This window comes from Budorcas taxicolor, chromosome 1, assembly GCF_023091745.1.
Source record: "Budorcas taxicolor isolate Tak-1 chromosome 1, Takin1.1, whole genome shotgun sequence".
NCBI lineage: Eukaryota > Metazoa > Chordata > Mammalia > Artiodactyla > Bovidae > Budorcas > Budorcas taxicolor.
Genome location: NC_068910.1, coordinates 220,422,926 through 220,446,438, shown reverse-complemented (window position 1 = coordinate 220,446,438; position 23,513 = coordinate 220,422,926). Strand labels below are relative to the sequence as shown.

At 43.7% G+C, this 23,513-nt stretch overlaps 1 protein-coding gene across 1 annotated transcript in view; it reads right to left on the bottom strand.

The window, feature by feature from the left end:
* KCNH8 (potassium voltage-gated channel subfamily H member 8) overlaps positions 1 to 20,948 on the bottom strand; it is a 476,768-nt gene extending 455,820 nt beyond the window's left edge. Inside the window, exon 1 of the mRNA XM_052642660.1 lies at positions 20,858 to 20,948. Coding sequence (XP_052498620.1) covers positions 20,858 to 20,933 — 76 coding nt within the window. The 5' untranslated portion in view covers positions 20,934 to 20,948. The remainder of the gene's footprint in view (positions 1 to 20,857) is intronic.
* Positions 20,949 to 23,513: the final 2,565 nt, after the last annotated feature.

Sequence of the window (23,513 nt, the reverse complement as noted above, 5' to 3'; positions counted from 1 at the left end):
AACTCTTTGCATCAGGTGGCCAAAGTATTGGAATTTCACCTTCAACATCAGTCCTTCCAATGAACACCCAGGACTGATCTTCTTTAGGATGGACTGGTTTGATCTCCTTGCAGTCCAAGGGACTCTCGAGAGTCTTCTCCAACACCATAGTTCAAAAGCATTAATTCTGTGCTCAACTTTCTTTATAGTCCAACTCTCACATCCATACATGACCACTGGAAAAACCATAGCCTTGACTAGACGGACCTTTGTTGGCAAAGTAATGTCTCTGCTTTTGAATATGCTATCTAGGTTGGTCATAACTTTTCTTCCAAGGAGCAAGCGTCTTTTTATTTCATGGCTGCAGTCACCATCTGCAGGGATTTTGAAGAACCCACATTAAAGTCTCTCACTGTTTCCACTGTTTCCCCGTCTATTTGCCATGAAGTGATGGGACCGGATGCCATGATGTTAGTTTTCTGAATGTTGAGTTTTAAGCCAACTTTTTCACTCTCCTCTTTCACTTTCATGAAAAGGTTCTTTAGTTCTTCTTCACTTTTTGCCATTAGGGTTGTGTCATCTGCATTTCTGAGGTTACTGACATTTCTCCCGGCAATCTTGATTCCAGCTTGTGCTTCATTAACTGTCAATTCACCTCCCCTTTCCTTCTTTCTATGTAATCAGAGTAAAGTTGAAAGAAGAATATGGGTTTTCAATTAAAGGCTGGGAGAGCCCAGCCTCCCATGTGATAGTTTGAGGCAAAATCCTGAGGCTCTCTAGGGTCCTCTGCCTCCTTTTCTCTAAAATGGAGACAATAAAAATCTTTAGGAACAATCACAGGCCAAGAGAAACCCAAGTCACTTCCATTCAAGGTATCTGGTGTATCAAAATTAAAGAGACAGCGGACAGGGTTATATAAACCCTTGAATATTTATTTTTATTTTTTATTTTATTTATATTAACAATTAAAGTTGGGAGATAAATTTTTCCTCAACTTCATCGATCTATCACAGAAGATAATCTCGAAGGTAATTTATTTATTTTTTATAATTTTTATTTTTACTTTATTTTACTTTACAATACTGTATTGGTTTTGTCATACATTGACATGAATCCACCATGGGTGTACATAAAAGTCCAATGTAAAGACATTTGTACTTGGAGACCTAAGGCAGGGCAAAAAGTGGCTATTTCAAAGAGTTCTTGCCGGGAGTCAGCATGAGGAATCCTACCCATGACAAGGTCATGCAGAGAGGCCTGATAGGCATGGCGAGTCAGGTCTCAGGGTTTCCCCCTGGAATTTCCTGAGCATGTACCCCAAAAAACAGAATCTGCCTGCCTTATTGTACTGTGCTTTTCCACTCTTCTGACACACTCTGGAAAAAGTTAACTCAGGGCTTTAGTCTTCTGTATTTGAAAGGGATGTTTCAGTTCAAACCCCCTCTGATAACTCTCTAGCTTGCCTAACAGGTTCCCGGACTTTTTACAGCTTGTGAATTGCTTACAGCTCCCCAACTGCAAGAGGCACAAAGCTTAAAGCTTCTTAAAGATACAGAGCCTTTTCTAAAGAGCTAAAAATCATATTGGTGATGGGTTTCACTGTTGACTCAATGATTGCTGCCAGACCTCCATATTCTTTATCATTTAGGCACCTGAAGGATATTAATCAATGTAATAGGGATATAGAAATAGGAATGTAGTAGTTTTGATGTTAGCAACACTAGACTTTTGAGTTAATTACTTTTCTTTGGTATATATCACTGCACTCCTCTTGTGTCCTTGCTATGTAAGAATGTAACTTTATTTAGTGCTGAGCATGGCACCAGACTTTGGGAAGATCAACACAAATAAGTCTTCTGGTTGGCAAACCGTTATCAGAAAAAAGGCTGTAAAATGTTAATTGGCCCTCTGGCTAGAAGATGATGTAAATCACCTAAAACTTGTGTATACAACTAGGTATGCAGAGAGAAAAGCCTGGTTTTGATAAGAGTCAGGGCTGCTGACGCTGCATAAGTTTGTATTACCCATTGATCTCTATGTACAATCAAAAAGGTATAAAAGGCCTTTCTAGACAATAGAGGCCAGGCCAGTCATTGGAAGGACTGGTTTCCCCTGTACCTCCTCTTTACTCTATTTTCTGGCTGAATTCGCATCTGGGGCGTGGAGGCTCGCCATGTCTACTTACTTGCCCCGGCTTCTAAGGTCCATGAGAGAGGGAGCCCAAGGCGGGGCACTCTCCGATATTCAAATGGACGCTGGTGGCCTAACGTAGATGGTGCAAGCTCCTTGTCTGGAACTTTATTGGCTTTCCACTAAACCAAGTTATTCAGCATCTTTTCTCCACTAAATTTTCCTACTATACTATTATTTCCTAATCTTATATTTCTAAATAAATAAGTTTTTTCCTCGCCTACTCCGTCTCCCTTTCGAATCACCCTGGATCCACCGGGGCTGGACCCTGGCAAGTTCTGAAGATTTTGTTATGAGGTGGGCATAACATATGATGACTTGGGGACATCTTTGAAAGTGAAAATAGGTATCAAAGAATATAATTATATAATTATTATAGTATCTATTTTTTATTATTGACTGGTTTTACAATATCAGTGAACCTATAGCCTTTCATTTTCCCAAAATTATTTTGAAACGTAAAATTATTTCTATGAGATGGCATCTATATATTACCAGAAATAAAATAACCTAAACACAATGATTTTTCATTATATTTTCACACATTTGTTGTATACTTAGCCATATTTGTCTCTTACACTAAGTTGCTGGTATTAATGTAAATAATATCTCTCTTGCATCTATATTATATTATTTTAATGTTTTTTTGTAAAATTTCCTGTAATTTTCCTCAGTGGTGCATTTTATGCTTAATAAATTTGAAACTGTGGGCATCTTCAGTTAACTCTTTGCTATAGACCATAAAAAGTTTTAACTGAAAAAATATTCTGTACTTGCTGAACTACCTTAAAGACACAGGATAAATTCCACTACACAGAGAATATTTTCAATTCTATTTGTCCCCAGCATTTTGCTACACTGAGAAAATCTCAACTCAACTTTTTATGTTAAGCATCTAAGTATTTCAGTCCAAATCCCTCATTGGTCCTTTCATTACTCAGAGAAATTACCTTCAAAAAAGGTACAATATAATACAAATTCTGTAATACAAGAAATTGTCATAAAAAGGATCTCTACGATTCTTTTTAGTGTTTTGTCAAATGTAGGTGCTGCAAAATGACAGACCTTTTCAACTGTGTTCAGTTTTAGTACTGATCAATGTGCCCAATTAAAGACAGAAGCAAAGTCTTCCAAGCTAAAATATTCCCAGTATTCCAAAGGAAAATTCTTAAATCTAGTACATAGTTTGAGCTCTTACTGTTTCACTTTCCCCTTTTCTTATCTAGTGATACATTTCAAAGTACTCCTGTCTTTAAGCTTGGTTTACAATACTTGCCATCCACTAAAATGAAGTTTTTATATACTCTGCTGATTAAATACTTTGACTAAATATTTTCAAGTGATTTCAAACAAAATGAAAAGAAAATACAAAAGGCTCATTCAGAAAAGAATAATAATTGTCAGGCATTGAGGCTGTTTACAAAGCATTCATTCAAAGGCTCAGACAGTTTAAAATTCTGGCTGATGATGGCAGTAAAAAGGAAAACCAAGTTCTGCACGCCACTTGCTTTCCTGCATTTAACAAATAGCACATAGTGTGACTGCTGTAACGAATTCTTCACATATAAACATATTTGGTAATTATGAACATTATAGCCGCTATAATGATTGCTTGAATATACCACTTTTCGACACAAAAATGTACAACCAAGTTCAAGCACATTTCTTTCTCCTGCATATATTTTTTAATTTGACATGTATTATCTTCACTATGATGCTATACTCCATCAGAATTTACATTTTTCTTGTCACCACAAAACAAGTAATTTTATTTTTAAGGATTCATTTAACTGAATTTACAGTAACACTTAAAATAATATATGATTTATCTTCTATAAGATAAGCTTGGGAAAGCGTTACTTACATCCATGAATTTGATGCAAAAACTCAAGTATTATTAAAATTAACTGATTTTTCATAGAAAACTTTGATGGTATGAATACTAAGTTCTTCTACTATTGAATCAATACATTAACCCTCTGTTGCTTCATTTTTTTCTGTGTACCAGAAAACTCAAATTTAAAACTGAATAAAGTTTTCAACAATACTATAGAACTACTGACATGTGGAAAAGAATTAACTGCAAAAGCTTTATGCTAAGTGAGGAAGCCAGAAGCACCCCGCCCAGACCAGCATGCGGCACACCACGTGGTTTCACATTAACCATACATCCTAGAAAAGGTAGCACTGTAAGGTGGGGGACAATTTAGTTGTCCCTAGAGACTGGAAGTGGGAGGAGGGTAATACCTTTGGTGGGAAGGGGAAGATACTGTTGCATATCTTGAATGTGGTGGCAGTTTTATGACTACAGGTTTTTTGAAAACTTCATTGAATTATACTTACAAGGGATGATTTTATGGCATGTAATTTTTAAAAATTTATTTAATTGGAGGCTAACTATTTTACAATATTGTGGTGGATTTTGCCAAACATCGACATGAATCAGCCACAGGTGTACATGTGTTCCCCATCCTGAACCCCCTCCCACCTCCCCCCTCACCTTCCCATCCCTCAGGGTCATCCAGTGCACCAGCCCTGAGCACCCTGTCTCATGCATCAAACCTGGACCCATGATCCACTTCACATATGATAATGTACACATTTCAACGCTACTGTCTCAAATCATCCCACCCTCACCTTCTCCCGCAGAGTCCAAAAGACTGTTATTTACATCTGTGTCTGTTTTGCTGTCTCATATATAGGGTCATCATCACCATCTTTCTAAATTCCATATATATGGCATGTAAATTATACCATTGTAAACTTCCCCCCAAATAAAAAAGAATGAATGAATGAAATTCATTTAGAAGATCAATTTTTTGATCTAAATGGAAAATCACGCTCCAGTAGAGAAGAGCAAACCATATTGGGTCTGTCCCTTTACCTCTAATCTCTGTGGCCCCAGCTTAGTCAAGCTGACTCCGGACGTTTGCAAAAGAACATTGCCTGGAGCCTGAAATACACAGAATAACCCATTGTTGAGGCTCTGAAGTTTAAGGGTATAACACTTTTCCATTCACATAGAGATGAACAAATTGCAGACCAGAAAAGAACAATTGTCTTGGAGTTTTTAAGGAACATTGTACCAGACTTACGAGGGCAGCTGCAAGAACAAAGGACTTTTGCACCAAGAAGTTTGCAACAGCCTCCTGCCCTTTAAGGATGAAAGAAGCCTGAATGATTCTAACTCAGGTAAGAGGTTCTTTGGGACACTGGTCCACCATCTTCTTGGTCTGCTGGCTTTTCAAACAAAATCAATACTTCTTGCCGCAACAGCTCGTCTCTTGACTTACTGGCCTGTTGTGCAGCAAGTAGTGTGAACTTGAACTCAGTAACAATGCTGCCGTCCATGGGGTCGCTGAGGGTCGGACACGGCTGAGCGACTTCACCTTCACTTTTCACTTTCACGCATTGGAGAAGGAAATGGCAACCCACTCCAGTGTTCTTGCCTGGAGAATCCCAGGGACTGGGGAGCCTGGTGGGCTGCCGTCTATGGGGTCGCACAGAGTCGGACACGACTAAAGCGACTCAGCAGCAGCAGCAGCAACAATGCTACATAGCAATTATGACCAAGGTACTTTCTGTGGGATGAATCGTCGTTTGCAGGCATAACTTCCTGACATCAGATACTAATGTAAAAAATAAAAACATGCTGATACTTATTCAGCAGATTTGTGGCTTTTGATGTTACTGGGGTCAGTAACACTGCCCCAATATGGGCACCCACGGCAGATGCAAACGTCAGCGCGTTCGTGCGCGCTTAACCTACGTCAGCACGTTTGTGTGCGCTTAACTTACGTCTCCCACTGAGCGCACTGGCTTGCGGCCCTGAGGCATCACACGTGTTGCGAGGCACGGTGTCACAGGAGGGTGCTGTGCAGTGTGCCTGTTGTTCTAGGAAAGGACATGCATACATGTTCTTCACCTGGAAAATGCCAGGATACAAGATATGTGTTGCTGCTGGGCATCTTTCAGATTTAAGAACACATTAAAGTAAGGACTGCGTTCAGTACACAGACATCTGAGACACCACTAGAAAACTGCCGTGAGCCGAAGCTGCAGAGCTGACTGGAGGCCTAGCAGCCCGTCCTGGCTTGTTCTAATGTAACAGTGAATGATAATATATTAGATTGAGAAAAATCTGGCACCAATATTAAGCCCAATGAGATTACACTGTAACTGGCACAAATACGGATGTGTGGATCCCCCCACCAAAAAGCCAATAACATAGACATACAAAAAATGAATATCACACACACACTCTGAAATTCTAAATAAAACAGTAACAGGTAAAATTCTAAGTGAATTGCTAAATAAAACATTACCAAGTGAAAACCAGCAACACATCCAAGAAATTTTTATTGAAAGAATGCCAGGATAGTTGAAATTATAAAATTTGTCAAAAGAATCTGTTAATTGATTCAAGAAGAACCACAGAATTACCTGAATAGGTGATGAAAAGAATTGATTAAACTGCTTGATAAATAAGAACACATAACAAAATCTCTTAATAATAAAATATTTCTCAAACTAAAAACCAGAAAAATTCTTATTAGAAAAACACTAAAATAATTCCCATTAAAGTCAAAAACAAGAAAGATGTTCTTTATTATCACCATTTTTTTTAGTATTTATAATACTAGCCAAAGCAACTAGACAAGAGAAAAACTAAAGGGACAAAAGTAAGAGCTGTGAAAACTGGAAATAAAGCAAACTTTTCATTATTTGACAGCAATATTATTTCTTATCTGAAAGCCTCAAAAACCCAAGTGCAAAATCATTACAAAGAATAATAGAAACTCAGCAAGCTGACTGGTTAGAAAAATAAAAAAATGTAAGAATCAATAGCCTTCGAATAAATAAACATGACTGCATTAGAAACACTAAACACTGGAAGGAAAGGGTCGACTTTATCCAGTGGTTACAAAGATAAAATTACTAGGCATCAAATAAACCAGAAAAAAGCAAGCCTTTATTGAGAATCCCCAAAAGAGATGTGAAAGATAAAAATATGCAGCAAATTTTTGGATATGAATTTTCAACATTATAAAGATGTCATTTTCCTACAGGAGATTCCATTAAAAATACCATGAGGGGTTTTTCCCACTAGATAATCTGATTCTTAAGTTCCTGTGGACTTCCAAATAAGTACAATTAGCCAAGTAAAATTCTGGAGGGGAGACAGAATAGAATGAGACTTTTAACACACATCATAAAACTTCTACAATTAAAACTGTGAAACTACACACTAAGAAGAAGATAGGCGAATATACTAAGTCAAAAATAGAATTACACAGACGAATGTAGAATATGATAGTCCAGACATTTCTAATCAGCATGGAAAAGACACATTATGGAAGAATATTGTCAGAAAAATGGATACGGATCTAGAAAGGAAGAGCCTGATCCCCACACTCTACTCAGTAGACTGAATCATACAATGTGTTGAGTAAAGAAATCGAATACACAAAATGAACCTATGCTCGAGCACATAGAACACGTATATAGGATACATCTTGTTAATAATTTCAGAGTAGAAAGCATCTCTTTAAGTACTGCACACAACACAGAAATCATAAAAGGAAAATCGATTAATTCATTTACATAAAAATGCTAAAATCCACCAAAACTGGAGGAAACACATACAATTCACATCACTAATAAGGTGTTCAGTGTGTTAGTATGTAAAGAGCTCACAAATGTCAAAAAGGGAATGAAACAATTTAATTAATAAAGGGTAATGAATATGAATAAACAAATATGCTCAGGAAAGGAAATTTAAATACAACTTAAATATATTAAATAATGCTTAGCTTCCCTTACAGTAAATACATGTACATTAAAAATGACAATAGAAAGCCACTTTTTATCAATTAGTTCAAAAGCAATTCAAGCGATGGAATGAAAGAATGGATATGCTGAAATGCTAGGCAAATAGCTATTATTATTATCTTTTAATTAACCGTATAACTTTTATTCAAACCCAAAGTTACAATACAATACAAAAGCTGCAATCCCAAGACATTCACTCTTCTCAACAATTCATGGAATCACAGTAGAAACAGCTTTCTGGGTTGAGGCTAAAACAGGCTCCACTTAATCTTCTACTTCATTCTTTCCACTGAAGCAATGGCCAGAACACTACACTTAAGGACAAGCTACTTCCTGTCAAAGTGAGAATCTGACATTTCAATAACATCTGACCTTCTTACAAAGATCATTTCTTCTAGACAATCAGATAAAACACTGAAAGTTGGATAAGTGTTCTGGCCTCAGTTCCCTCTAGTTTAATAACTAAGACAGTAAAAACAGTAAGAAACTCTGTTGCACTGAGCAGAACAAAAAGGAAATCTGTCCAAAAGACTTATTAGAACAAAAAACAAACAAAAAAGAGTGCTTTAGATTAGATCTGCGAGTTAGCGAGCAGGTGCCCTTACTTCTTCCTGTAAAGGAGAGCGAGTCACACAGTCCTGTCCAACTCTTTGCGGTTCCATGGACTGTAGCCAGCCAGGTCCTCTGTCCACAAGATTCTCCATGCAAGAGTACTGGAGTGGGCAGCCATTCCTTTCTCCAGGGGCTCTTCCCAACCCAGGGATCAAAGCTGGGTCTCCTGCATGCCAGGCAGATTCTTTACCATCTGAGCTACAGGTAAGCCCTCTTCCTGTAAGTTCATTATAAAGAAAAGGTAAATGATTGCTGCTGACCTGCCTCTTGAGAAATCTGTATGCAGGTCAGGAAGCAACAGTTAGAACTGGACATGGAACAACAGGCTGTTTCCAAATAAGAAAAGGAGTACGTCAAGGCTGTATATTGTCACCCTGCTTATTTAATTTCTATGCAGAGAACATCATGAGAAATGCTGGGCTGGAAGAAGCACAAGCTGGAATCAAGATTGCCAGGAGAAATATCAATAACCTCAGATATGCAGATGACACCACCCTTATGGCAGAAAGTGAAGAGGAGCTAAAAAGCCTCTTGATGAAAGTGAAAGAAGAGAGTAAAAAAGTTGGCTTACAGCTCAACATTCAGAAAACAAAGATCATGGCATCTGGTCCCATCACTTCATGGGAAATAGATGGGGAAACAGTGGAAACAGTGTCAGACTTTATTTTTTGGGGCTCCAAAATCACTGCAGATGGTGACTGCAGCCATGAAATTAAAAGACGCTTACTCCTTGGAAGGAAAGTTAGGACCAACCTAGATAGCATATTAAAAAGCAGAGACATTACTTTGCCAACAAAGGTCTGTCTAGTCAAGGCTATGGTTTTTCCAGTGGTCATGTATGGATGTGAGAGTTGGACTGTGAAGAAAGCTGAGGGCTGAAGAATTGATGTTTTTGAACTGTGGTGTTGTTGAAGACTCTTGAGAGTCCTTTGAACTGCAAGGAGATCCAACCAGTCCGTTCTAAAGGAGATCAGTCCTGGGTGTTCATTGGAAGGACTGATGCTGAAGCTGAAATTCCAATACTGTGGCCACCTCATGTGAAGAGTTGACTCACTGGAAAAGACTCTGATGCTGGGAAAGACTGAAGGCGGGAGGAGAAGGGGCCGACAGAGGATGAGATGGTTGGATGGCACCACCGACTCAATGGACATGAGTTTGGGTGAATTGGGAGCTGGAGATGGACAGGGAGGCCTGGTGTTCTGTGGTCCATGGGGTCATAGATTCAGACACGACTGAGCAACTGAACTGAACTGAACTGAACTGAAAAGTGCATAACACTGGATAATATATTTCTCCCATAAAAGTTGACTTAAAATAAGTAGAAGAATTTTCTGTGTAAGACAGTGTAAAAACACAAAAAGATGCCACTATAACAGCCATAAAAATTAGAATATCTTCTATAGAAAGAATAGACTGACAACAAAAACATCACAGAAAGTTCTAAAGTCAGTAAATTCTAAGGACCAAAATCTCAAGGAAGATGGGTTTACTTTTTCTTTTAAAAAAAATGGACAGTAGATATTCTTAGATGAGCAAAACTGCTTTGCAAGTGAGTGCACTTAGTTCCAGATACGAGTCTTAAGTACCAATCAAAAAACAGTCCTTAAATGACAAGTACTTACAGCATAATATATCAAAAGGCAAAACAGTATATGAACCAGAAAAGGCTAAAACCTTTAAAGCAGAAATCCCTTTTTGCGAGAGTTGGAAACTAGAAATGCTGTCACAGATTGCCCCAGCCTGTTTATACTTACTATTAAAAAACCACATTTTAGAGGCAGTGTGATATAGTAGAAAAATCACAGGCTATAGTAGAAAAATCACAAGCTACTGTGATAACGCTGGGAAAATTCCGAGCTTGAGTCCTGTCATCTGCTACAGAAAGGGCGCTGAAGTGCCTGCCTCCTTGCTGAGCCGGGCTGTGTAGGAACAGATAACGCAGCAGCCAGCCACACAGCATGGATGCAGACAGGCCCCAAACGGTAGTCACTGCTATCATCAGAGTCCCATAAAAGAAATTAGTACTTCCCCATGTGGAAATGAAGGGCTAGAAGTCAGTCTGGAATTATGTTTCAAAACTACATTTAAGCACATAGTACTGTATAAATAGAGCACCAGTTATCACTGAAAGGCAATAAAGGCAGTCAATATACAAACCTGGTCTTTAAGAAGTGTGAATATTTTTAGCCAAAGAAACATTTATTGAGCACAGACTTTCTTCCCAGCATAAGCCCAAGCGAGGAAGCAACAAATGAATGATACAGTCAGAGCTGGAAGAAGCTGAAGGCTGAGTGTTGACACCTGAAGGCAGGTCATCAGAGCACGCAGAAGAGCTGAGTAAGGCACGGCCTGAGCAAGGTACTGTGGCCGCTCGGGAGAAGGTCGCCTGACTCTCTGGACTCTCAGGGCGGGGGCCAGGCAGAGGCCCAGAGGGTTCCAGGTGACAGTGTCTGCAGCCTTAGGAGGCAGTGGCTGGACAGGATTCTGCAGAGTGACCTTGGGGTGAGATGACACTGAGGAAGAAGTGGCAGGGAACTGTCCACTGCAGGGTTAAACGATGACACTGCTTTTACAGAAAATCACTCTGGGGACATGCAGGCTGAAAGGGGGCACAAGTGGGTCAGATAGAAGCTTCTGCCTATGAGAGTCTAGGAGAGTAAGGCTGCCATCGTGCCCATGAGAAACGGGTCCAAACTGGAGCGGGAGCAGGAGAGGGAGATGAGGCGCCCAATCAGGGCACTTCCACAGCGAAACATCAAAGCCTGATGACCCATGAGATGGACGGGCCGCTCAGGCCGGCTCAGAGCTCCCGCCTGAAGAAACGGGTGGGTGGGGACGCCAATTACAGTGCCAGAGAACAAATAGGGTTCATGGGCTAGAAAAGAGTATTAGTTCACTTGGGGTCATGTGAATTTTGAAGGGCTTAAGGGAGATGTTAGTTGTATTAACAGCTAAAAAGGAAAGCAAAATTAATTTTCCAGGGAATTTATAAGCCAAGAACCACATTTGACTGTTTAAATTACTGAGAAAACTCTTCAGTTGCTGCAGTTGTTAAGTATGACCTATGCCAACGATGAAGTTGAAACCTCATCGTTTTTGTTTGCAGGCGCTGCTAAACCAAAAAGGATTTAAAAACAGTGTTTAGACAGGATCAGCAAATAGGCACTGCCTGGGTGAGCCTACTGTCTCTGAAGAAGTGGCAATTCTGTACCTTTGAGTGTTGGCGTTTCTCCAGTCGCTTCACGGGGACTAGCACACCCTCAATTACTTTTCCAGCACACCCTCAATTACTTTTCTTCTTCACAGGCGTAGTCCTACGGAGCAACACAGTGGTGAGCAGCCCTGGGGGAGAAAGGCACTCAGCTATGCAGTCAGAAATCAATCTTTCCCTTTCCTAAGGAAAGCTGGCTTCATGGGCAAAGCAGACATTCATGAACAATTGAATCACACACAATTTCACTGTGTAATAAGGGACCCTTGCTCAAGTGTAAAGGCTTTATTAAGACACAGTAAGAAGAAGGATCTTAGCGATTTGGTTTACACACTTGGACAGCCTATAAGAATTAATTACAGTATCTAGACATAAGAGCCAGATAAACACACACACACACACACACACACACACACACAATAAAATAATATCTTGCTTTTTCAAAGACAAGACCAAGCCAATATAGCTCTCTCCCACTGAAGCCCATGAGCTTGAGTCTCTCAGCTTTGTTCAGAGAGCCCAGGAGAAAATTCAGACACCAAGTATTGTAACTCTTAATAGGTAGAAGCTGAAAAATATTGCAAAACTCTCATGGAAGCTGCGAGTAATCTCTAGCTGGAAAGAACAAACACTTTTGGAGGGAAGGGAGGAAGGGCAGTATAGGCAAGGGGATTAAGACGGTACAAATCTTCAGGTAAAAAATAACCTACAAGGATATGTTGTACAACATGGAAAAGACAGCCAATGTTTTATAATAACTATAAGTGAAATATGACCTTTGCGATTTGTGAATCACTATATTGTGCACCTGTAACATATAATATTGTATATCACCTATACTTCAATTTAAAAAAGAAAAAAAAAGGAGTACCTTCAGTTTCCTAGGCTCAGTGACAAGTGCTACACAAGTTGGCAAAGTAACTGGAAGATTATTTTTTGCCCTTTTCATATATGAGCTGAGCATTCCCACCCAGAAGTCATTTACTGTGTGATGCCCCCTGGAGAAGCTATTCCTCCCTCAGCCAAACGTGCACAGCCCTTTGCCTAAACTTGCTGAACACTCGTGTCCCTTTCCAACCCGACAATGGTAATCTGTGCCTACATTTCCTGTCCTCTTTTAGAGAATGGAAAGCCTGCTTTACCCCAAAGATGCTAACATAATGGCTTTGTATAGAGTCAGCATGGATTAAACACCCTCGAGGAAATGTTTGACTCACTGAATAAAGACGTCCTAAGAGAGAACGCACCCTCCCAGACAAGCATCGTGTCTGGTCTACAGGCAATGTCAAATACCAGAGCCTAGGAAAATACGCGGGGGTATAACTTCTATTCTTAACCTGTTTACCTATCCATGCTCTTCTGTACGATGATGTCGAAACAAAATTATCTGGTACTTCTAAAGGTCATGTAGAAAAATGTTTATTATTATATCACACTCATTCAAAGAAATGCACTCTGGTTAGCTAAGTCATGTCTGACTCATTTGCAACCCTATGGATGTAGCCCACCAGGCTTCACTGTCCATGGGATTTTCCAAGCAAGAACACTAAAGTGGGTTGCTATGCCCTCTTCCAGGGGATCTTGCTAAGCCAGGGATCGAACCTACATCTCCTGTATTTGCAGGCTGATTCTTTACCATTGAGCCACCAGGGAAGTCAGTTTAAATCCAAATTCTTATAAATCAAACACTTTGTTCATTGCAGGAAAGTTTTGAGAACCTATATGATAAGTCTTTTGCAGGATAAAGAATTCATCTCTCAAGTCAAAAGAGTGAAAATAAATAATTCCCTCCTTCCTCATCCCTCGTCTCAATTTGTTCTTCCCTCTCCCTTTTTTTCTTCTTTTCTATGTTTTAGTAAACTTGGGATAAAGCTTATATAAAGAAAAGTATTTAATTTAGCATAGTTAACTTCAACACAACAGTGCATAATGTGGAGTTTCTTAAAATTTGAAACATGGTTAGAGGCATAAAAAAGAGATGGAAAACATACTCTTTCAAAACAGTCCACATACAGGCCCAGTTACAGAAGTGGTTCTGAAGGTAAGTACAGTGGAAACAGCTTGGTCCGCTTAGGGTACAAGGACTCGTCTTGGATCCTAGACGGATGCCACAGCTGTGGACTGGCTCACCCTCCAGTACACAGACCAACAGACCTCATGGGCTCTTCCTTATCTGGAAAGAGTGCACACTGTCCAAAGACTGGGATTAATATTCTGAAAATGTCTTTATGTCTCCCACCTTTTTCCTAGATCGGAGAATGAAGAGTCTGATAACACCACTGACTAAACGCGTCCTAGGCTGGGCTGACTCACACATCATCACCAAATATAGAGAAACACCCTCAGCCCAGTGAGTTGGGCCATACATTCACCAAGGATTCAGATGCGAGTTTATGTGCATACAGAATTACAGAGACTGTGCTCAGTAAACCTGCCTTACAGAAAGACAGATGTGAAAATGTTAGGCTTTGTGTGATGGGACAGCGATGGGACAGCAGCAGCTCAGAAGATTTCCAACCCCTCGTGTGACACCTCATCCAATCCCTTTCTCTTGCATATGGACAGGTCATGTGATTTTAGAAGGCATTTTACAGATGTAATTAAGATCCCTCATCAGTCAACTTTGAGTACATCGAAAGGGAGATTATTCTGGGTGGACCTGATGGAGGTGAGCTCCTAAGAGAAAGTTATCCTTGCTTTTTATTTTTTTTTTAATTTTTGTTTTAGTATAGTTGACTTACAACGTGTTAGCTTCTGCAGCAAAGTGACTCAGTTACATAGATGCATATATCCACTCTTTTTTAGATTCTTTTCCCTGTTGGCCATTACAGAGTAGCGAGTTCCCTGTGCTGAACAGTAAACCCTTCAGTTCAGTTCAGTTTAGTTGCTCAGTCGTGTCTGACTCTTTGCGACCCCATGAATCGCAGCATTCATTATCTATTTTTTATATAGTAGTGTGTACACATCAGCCCCAATCTCCAGTTTATCCCTCTCCCCCTTCCCCGCTGGGCTTCCGTGGTAGCTCAGCCGGTGAAGAATCCACCTGCAATGCAGGAGACCCTGGTTCGATTCCTGGGTCAGGAAGATCTCTGGGAGAAGGGATAGGCTACCTACTCCAGTATTCTTGGGAATATTCCCTGGTGGCTCAGACGGTCAAGAATCTGCCTGCAATGTGGGAGGCCTGGGTTCAGTCCCTGGGCTGGGAAGATCCCCCGGCTGGGAAGATGATTCCCCTGGAGAAGAGAACGGCAAACCACTCCAGTATTCTGCCTGGAGAATTCCATGGACGGGGGATCCTGGCAGGCTAGAGTCCACAGGGTCACGAAGAGTCAGACAGGACTGAGTGACTTTCACTCTCATTTTTCACCCTTCCCCCTTGGTTATCATAATTTTATTTTCTATATCAATGAGTCTATTGCTGTTTTGTAAACAAATTCATTTATATTCTCGTTTAGATCCCACATTTTAGACAAATATATTGTCCTTCTCTGCCTGACTTCACTCGGTATGACAGTCTCCAGGTCCACTCACGTTGTGCTAATGGCATTACTTAGTTCTTTTTATGGCTGACTTATGTTCCATTGTGAAGAAGTTAGCCCCTCTGCGGTGAGAGGGCCTGGGGAGGGGTTTTGCATCAGGAGCCCAAAGGAAACCAGCTGCTGAAAAAAGTCCCAGCTGAAGACCTACACGAAAGCAGAGGCCTCAGTCCTAAAACCCCAAGGAACTAAATTCCTCCAGCCACCCTGTGAGCTTGAAGGAGGGCCTCAAGCCTCAGCTGATGACTTGGTTGCCACCTTGTGGCCTTTCGAAGGCCTGGGCACAGGGCCCCAGCTAGTCCCTGCCTGATGTCTGACCTAGAGGACGGTGAGAAAGCACGTCACCGAGGCGGGGGGTGGTTCACTGCACAGACGCAGAAAACCAGCGCGGGAACCATCCCTCCAAAAGAACGGGAGTGCCAGCGGCTTCCCGTGGCGTGTGAAAACACAGGCGAGTCTGTACAGACTGCCGCTCGCGAGACACATCTATGCAGCGCTGCGTGTTTCTGCCAACGTTTCCACGGAACAGCTTGTTACACAGACCCACACACGACGGAGCTCCTTCTTTTCGTCGGCTACATGCCTTTGGATATTTCCCACACTATAGCCCAGAAAAGACTCAGGAAGTCCCGGGTGCTCCCTTTTTCACTGTGCTCCCTTCCTGCAGCGCTCGCTACCTTACTTCTCTCTGTCCTGGTATTATGAAATCTACATACCTTGAAGAAACTATAAAGACGAAAAGCCATTAAGAACTGCCTTTGAACAGGAAGCATTCCCATTTAACAAATGTCGTTGGACCACTTTGAGCAGGAATATATAAAATATATGCAAATACGAATGAGTGTCTAAACCACCATTATTTCTGAATACTTTGACTGGAATCTCCTTGACAGAGTCCAATGGGCTACAAACTTCCTTTAGAGCTTCGACCTTGTTTCACTAACCCTAAAGGGAAAAAAATGTTCTGGCCAAATTTTGATGTGACTGGAAAATGTAGGATAATGCACCACTTTGTTTGGAAACGGACACTTTTCTTTGAAAGTTTTATATACTCAAAAAAAAAAAAAAAAGTGTTTTTCTCAGACGGTACCCTGTGGCAAACATTCATCACACTGAAAAACTCTTTTTAAAATATGCAATTATGTGCTCTGTTATTATACCTTCCTTTGTCCAGGTTAATATTCATGTATTTAAAACAATTGTCTACTCTGAAAGTAATTTTTTATGTACATTAATGGTGTAAAAATAAAACATTATGCAGTCATAATGTTAAGATTGTGTGTATGTGTGTGTGTGTTCAACTGTTTTAAGTGAGAAGTATGGCTATATGCTGAGTCAAAGAAATTCATTGGAGTTACTTTTACCCCTAAATGGGGTTCAGTTCAGTTCAGCTCAGTCGCTCAGTCCTGTTGGACTCTTTGCAACCCCATGAATTGCAGCACGCCAGGCCTCCCTGTCCATCACCAACTCGTGGAGTTCACTCAGACTCATGTCCATCGAGTTGGTGATGCCATCCAGCCATCTCGTCCTGGGTCGTCCCCTTCTCCTGCCCCCAATCCCTCCCAGCATCAGAGTCTTCCAATGAGTCAGCTCTTCACATGAGGTGGCCAAAGTACTGGAGTTTCAGCTTTAGCATCATTCCTTCCAAAGAACACCCAGGACTGATCTCCTTCAGAATGGACTGGTTGGATCTCCTTGCAGTCCAAGGGACTCTCAAGAGTCTTCTCCAACACCACAGTTCAAAAGCATCAATTCTTCAGCACTCAGCTTTCTTTCTAGTCCAACTCTCACATCCATACATGGCCACTGGAAAAACCATAGCCTTGACTAGACGGACCTTCATTGGCAAAGTAATGTCTCTGCTTTTGAACATGCTATCTAGGTTCGTCATAACTTTTCTTCCAAGGAGTAACCGTCTTTTAATTTCATGGCTGCAGTCACCATCTGCAGTGATTTTGGAGCCCCAAAAAATAAAGTCTGACACTGTTTCCACTGTTTCCCCATCTATTTCCCATGAAGTGATGGGACCAGATGCCATGATCTTCGTTTTCTGAATGTTGAGCTTTAAGCTAAATGGGGCACACATATTCAATACTTGCAAAGTTCTAGGTTTTTCTAAGTCTCATTTACGTTCAATTTACCAGGAGAACATATTCCAAGAGTAACTCTATGCTAGGGAAGTTCTATATGAAATGACTTGTATTTTCCAGTAGTTGTTGAAAAGTACACTGCATCTGAGGAAAAGCCTTCAGTTAGCGGCCCACTACTGTCTTTCACTCCTGACAGAGAGGTCACTTCTTAAACATTAAAAAGAAGAAATATCCTGTCATGCCAAACAATAAAGTGTCTCTGGTGGTGGTTTAGTCGCTCAGTCTTGTCCGACTCTTTGTGACCCCTGGAGTGTAGCCCACAAGGCTCCACTGTCCTTGGAATTTTCCAGGCAAGAGTACTGGAGTGGGTTGCCATTTCTATCTCCAGGGGATCTTCTGGATCCAGGATCTTCTGGATCCAGGGATCAAACTCAGGTCTCCTGCATTGCAGTCAGTCCCTTGCATTGCAGGTGGATTCTTTATTGACTGAGCCACCAGGGAAACCCAGGGAAAGCATCACTAGGTGATAAAAAGCATTGTCAGCTGCTTTGATGCTGTTCTGTGATAATACAGCAAGTGATAAATTATAGATTATGTTATAGGGTTTTATTGTCATATATTTAATTTTTCCTGGGAGAAATTTTAGATGATGTTTCAAGATTTATTATTTTCCACTACAGTATTAAGTCAACAAAGATAATAATAATACTGCATGGTGGCTAACTAAGGGGGCTGCTAGGGTTATTGTTTGGTCTCTTATTTTTTCAATGATATTGCCCAAAATAAAACAGAGTAAGAAGTTAACATGACTATAAAATATACCCAACAAATAAGGCAGAAATGTACCAAGTAAACACACCATGTTTTGAGTACAGTCGCATTACTCTTTCTCCAGTATAATTTTTATTTGGACAAGTGGTAATTTTGCAAATTTAAAACTTGCAAGTAGTTTTATCTTTCCCAAGGAAATAAACAACTGCTCTAAAAAAGTCAAGAGAGAGAAGGATGATCATAGGAAAAGAGTTTCAGGGACAGTAATTATACTTAATAAAATTGTGTCAATACATAAAAAATAGAAAAGAATAAACTAAATATTTAGCTGGCAAAATGGTTTGCCATGATGCTAGATACAGCAAAATGTGTGGCTAAATTTTGCTGAACGTATTTTTTTAAGTTTCAGATTATTCAGGTCTTCTTGCAATTCTAAGAAAGTGCAAATGAGAAGACAGATTCCTCATTCCTCGAGTGGGGTTTGTTGGGATGGGGGGGGGGGGTATCATTATATGCTGTGCTCCACTGATTTTCAGACTGATTTGATACAAAGTTGTCCCCTCCAGGAATTCCACAGGCCCTTGGAGCACAGGACAAGCATGCTCTCCTTCTACAGTTCCAGTTCTGCGATTATTCTAAATGCTGGTGATGTGATGTGACGATGGTCTTCCCAAACAAGGCTTTAAAACTTCTAACCTTCTATTTCATTCACCTGAATGTGTAGTCAAAAGAGAAACAGAGCTGTTCAGTAGCACAGCATTCTTTCTCTTACATGCCCTCTGTTCATCAAATGTTATAGTGAAAGAGGCAAAGGTGTTCTTACAGATGATCCGAAGCCTCCTCTCATTAGCGACTGATACCTAAATATAGCCCTGCTGAAATTCCCAGCGCTATGCTGAGAACACACCGCATTCCATTCAACTTTAAATGACAATGAAATAAGCAACCACCGTTTACCAATTAGTTCATTTTCAATAGATGTATTTGTAATCAATATCAAAAGTCTTTGGGGTTTAAATTTTCAACTTCGAGAATAACATCCACTAGAAACTAATCAGTTCCTAATGTAATAAATAGTAGTGACTGCAATCATGCATGAAGACAGAAGTGGTGACGTTGTGTAGAGGTTGGGCGGTGGGCATGATGGCATCGGCAAGGGTTTGAAAGCCTAATGATGGTATTTTCTCTTCTTATCATCTGACTAAGACAATAGCATTGCTCTTCACTGGTACATCTAGAACATAACAGGGGAGGGAAAAGCTAAAGATAAAGATAAAACCACTGGAAAGAATGTTCACAACAACCACCCCAGTAGGCTGGATGTCAAAAATAAAAACTGAAAAAAATCCAGTAAATATTTCATTCCTCCCTCTCATAAACTTTCCTAACTATCCCTGAAGCGCCTAAGTCCAGGATTTACTTCCCACCATAGTAAGACCTTGTATCCAGACTTCTGGAGTTGTGTGCTCCCCCAGCAACTCCGAGAAATATGCCATCATCCTAAAAAGTGATATCGAAATCACTACAAGCCTTTGGAGCTGATGAGTTTCTACGAGTTTTGTGCATAGGCAGAAAAGGAAAGCCAACACGCAGAAGCAACACAAGCTAGGAGGACGGTGTGAGCATTCATAGTGAAACCAAGTGATAGCTTTTGCTGCGGGCGAAGCACAGACTGCTCATTGCAAGGAAAACCAACAGCCCTTGGAGAAGGAGGGCTTGAGAAGCCCGGAAGTAACGGGGACCTGACCGTGGTACTGAAAGAGAACCATTCGCAGATGTGATCACGTCTCCTAGAATCCACAGGGCATATCTTTGCTTTTAAACTGAAGCTTAAACAGGCTAAACGTCCAGTGATTTTCGTCCTCAAAATACATATGTATATGTTGAAACTTTCTCTTATGATAGATCAGCCTTTAGCATGCCCAGCATCTCTTTCCACAACAGTCTCTTCTGGAGTGCTAGGGTAATTCCAGATCGAAAGGTATTTTATTCTACCTGAGAAGCAGGACTGGATATTCTGACCAACTCACAACGCTTAGAATTCTACAGGAAGCTTACACTTGGCGATCTTGATTCTAGTTGCATTTCTTAAACTCAGATGGGATCATGCCTATCCAAAAGACTTTTCAGAATGAAGCTCCACTGAAGAAGAACACTCCAAACTCTCCCTATAATTTGTTGTGTTAGTCGCGCTGAGTCTATCCGACTCTTTGCGAGCCCATGGGCTGTAGCCCGCCAGGCTCCTCTGTCCACGGAGCCTTGAAACTCTAGGTAGATTGGCAATTCACCGATATGGACAATTTTCATCTTCACCTCATAAAACTAATAAAAACCGATTTTTTAAAGAGGCATTACGGGACCCACAGATAACACAGGTGTAGGTCTTTCTTCAGATTATTTTCCAGCCTTTACAAACCCAAAAATCAAGGGGGCCAAATACATCGAAGTGTTAACACTACACTGAAAAAAAAAAAAAAAAAAATCCTCCCCACAAAAGACACCTCGGCAAGAAGCGAAGGAAACACTCCCCTGGTGCAAAATGGACAGTGGGAACGAAAGCAATTTACATGAGAAAAGATCGTTTAAATATATATATATATATATATATATGCAACTCATCCAAGTGCAAGACTTACGTGTTCCGTCAAAGCGGGTGGCGATGGTGTCCAGGAAGGTGTTCTGGGGCGCCAGTAATCCTTTCATAACCGGCATCTTTCCAGCGCGGTGTGAGATTCTCCATCAAAGTTTGTGCAGGAGGATGGCTCGGGAGGAAAGTGCCAAGAAGCGGAGCGGGGAGCGCAGGGCCGGCCGGGAGGGGCCGGCGCCGGCGAGGGGCCGCCGCGAGCGGCGGGAGGACGCGAGGGCGGGGGCGCGGCTCCGGCGGGGGCAGCCCCGGGGCGCCCGCCCGGCCCGGCCCGCAGCGCCCGGCCCGCCCGGCGAGGCCACCTGGCCCACGCTCCACCCCCGCGGCCGCGGGAGCCCCGGTGCCCCCGCCGCGCGCCCCCTCCGCGCCGGGCGCCGCGCCCTGACCGCCGGCGCGGGGGTCGCGAGGGCGGCGCTCGGGGCTGCGCGAGGCTCGGGGCGCGGGGAGACGCGAGCGAGCGCCGCTCCCGGCCCCGGGAGCCGGGGAACAAAGACCCCTTTGTTCGGCGCCGGCCCTCTCCCGGGGAGCCCGGAGTCCCGTGGGTGTGGTGTCGGCGAAGGGGAGGAGACAGGTCGGGCAGGTACCCGGCCGCCCGCGCCCCGGGGCCGGCCCCTCCCGGCGCCCCCGCCGAGCCCGGCGCCCGCGCCCGCGGGGGCGGCCCCCTCCCCAGGCCCGCGGGTCTCTCACCCGGGACTCGGCGCCGCCGGGGGCTCCGCACCTTCCCATCCCCGGCCCCGAATCGGAGCCTTCAGCCCCTCGCCCCCGGATGGCCACTGGTCCCCGCAGGCCATGCTAAGCGAGGAGAACGAAATGATATAATAGCTTTTTACTTGGACGGTGAACGGGGTCCCACTCTGCGGGGAAAGGGGAACAAAACCTAGAAAAGTTTGCTGTTGCTATTGATTTGAAAACCGCCACGTAAGTAAACACGCGGGAGGCTGCCTAGTGAGAGCACGGAAGGCCAGCCGCGCCGGGGCCTCGCCCGCCTTCCCGCTCGCAGGCGCGCGGCCCCGGGTAGCAGGCCGCGCCGCGCCCCCGGCCGGCGTCCGGGAAACGAAAGCGGGCCTCCGGGCCCCGCCGCCCCGCTGGCCCGGGGACGCCCTCCCGCCCTGCGTCCTGCCCCGGGGAAGCCTGGCCCCGGCTGGGGGCGCAGCGCCGCCGCGAGCGGGGCACCCCGCAGCGCGGCATCCAGCAAAAGTCCGCAAGGGAAGCGTGTGCGGGAGGCGAGCCGGGGAGGGCACCGGGGCAGCCCAGGTGCCGGCGCCCGCGAGCAGAGAGGCGGGGGCGGCCGGGTCCGCGCCGCCGGGCGAGAGCGGCCCCGGGGCTCCGGGGTCTCCGGTTGCGGGGGCGTCGGGGGGACCCCGAGGCTGTCGTCACGGCTCGTCCAGGCCCCCGGGGGGCGGGCTGTCGGGGCGGAGGCACGCCCCCCTCTCCCCGCCCCGACCCCCCTTCCTGGTGATGCACTTCCTGCGGCCGAGGATTCCCTTTGTGTTGAAATTCGAGGAGATCCGGCCTCCGCGAGCTGCGGGAGCGGCGGCGGCGCGCCTGTCACGGGGTGGGCTTGTGGGGACTGGTGAGTGGGTGGCCAGGGCGACAGCGGCGGGCGGGGGGCTCAGGGTCCGCGCCCCCGTGCCCGGCCCGCCCGGCCCGAGCCAGCTGAGCTCGGCGGACACCGACTGCGCGGGCGGAGTCCTCCAGCGGCGCGCCCGCCACCTGCCAGTGGCTGGGGGTCGCCTCTTGGGCAGAGCGGAGACGCACAGACGAGGGGCGCCCTGCTGCCTGGGCGGTGCAGGGGATTCGAGAAAAACCAGCCTGCTGCTGTCAGGGCGCAAGCCGGGGAACTCCTCCTCTGAGGCGCCCTGAGGCTGAAGTGAAATATAAAATACATGAAGTGTAAACCACGACTCGGCTTCAGAAAATTTGTACTTTGGGGCCGTGTGTGTGTGTGTGTGTGTGTGTGTGTGTAAAAGCTGTTGTGTCGTGGGCTTTATCTGTATTGCCGAATGCATGAAATCCCTTGCAAGAAACAAGCAACACGAAGGACTTCGGAAGGGCACCCCACCCCCCGCACCCCGAGAAAGCGCCGGTTTTATGGCGAATGGAACCGGCGTGTCGCTGGCTGCTTTAGCCCTTCCTGCAGCACCTGCTCTGAGACCTGACAAGACTCCCGTCCAAAATGCCCGAAATGCTTATGCAAGATCGGGGTCCTACTGGTCTGTAGCAAGTGAATCTCACCGCCTCTTAGATATTTCCCCTGTGTGCCTGCTAAGTTCCTTCAGTCCTGTCTGATTCTTTGAGACACTGTGAACTGCAGCCCACCAGGCTCCTGTGCCCATGGGATTCTCCAGGCAAGGACACTGGAGTGGGCTGCCATGCCCTCCTCCAGGGCATCTTCCCAACCCAGGGTCGGAACCCTCCTCTCATGTCATCTGCGTTGACCCGCCTGTTCTTTACCACCTGGAAAGCCCCATGTTTTTCCCTACCAAGATGAAATCTTTCTTAGGAGGGCATCAGCACTCAAGTCATTGGGTCCAGGCCATCTCTAAGCTTTGGCCTAGTCAAGGACCTAATCCTAAGTGCTTGTGAGGCGGATGAAGCCAAACTGCGACTTTAAAACATGACCTTGATGAGAGTTGAAGCATATCCCA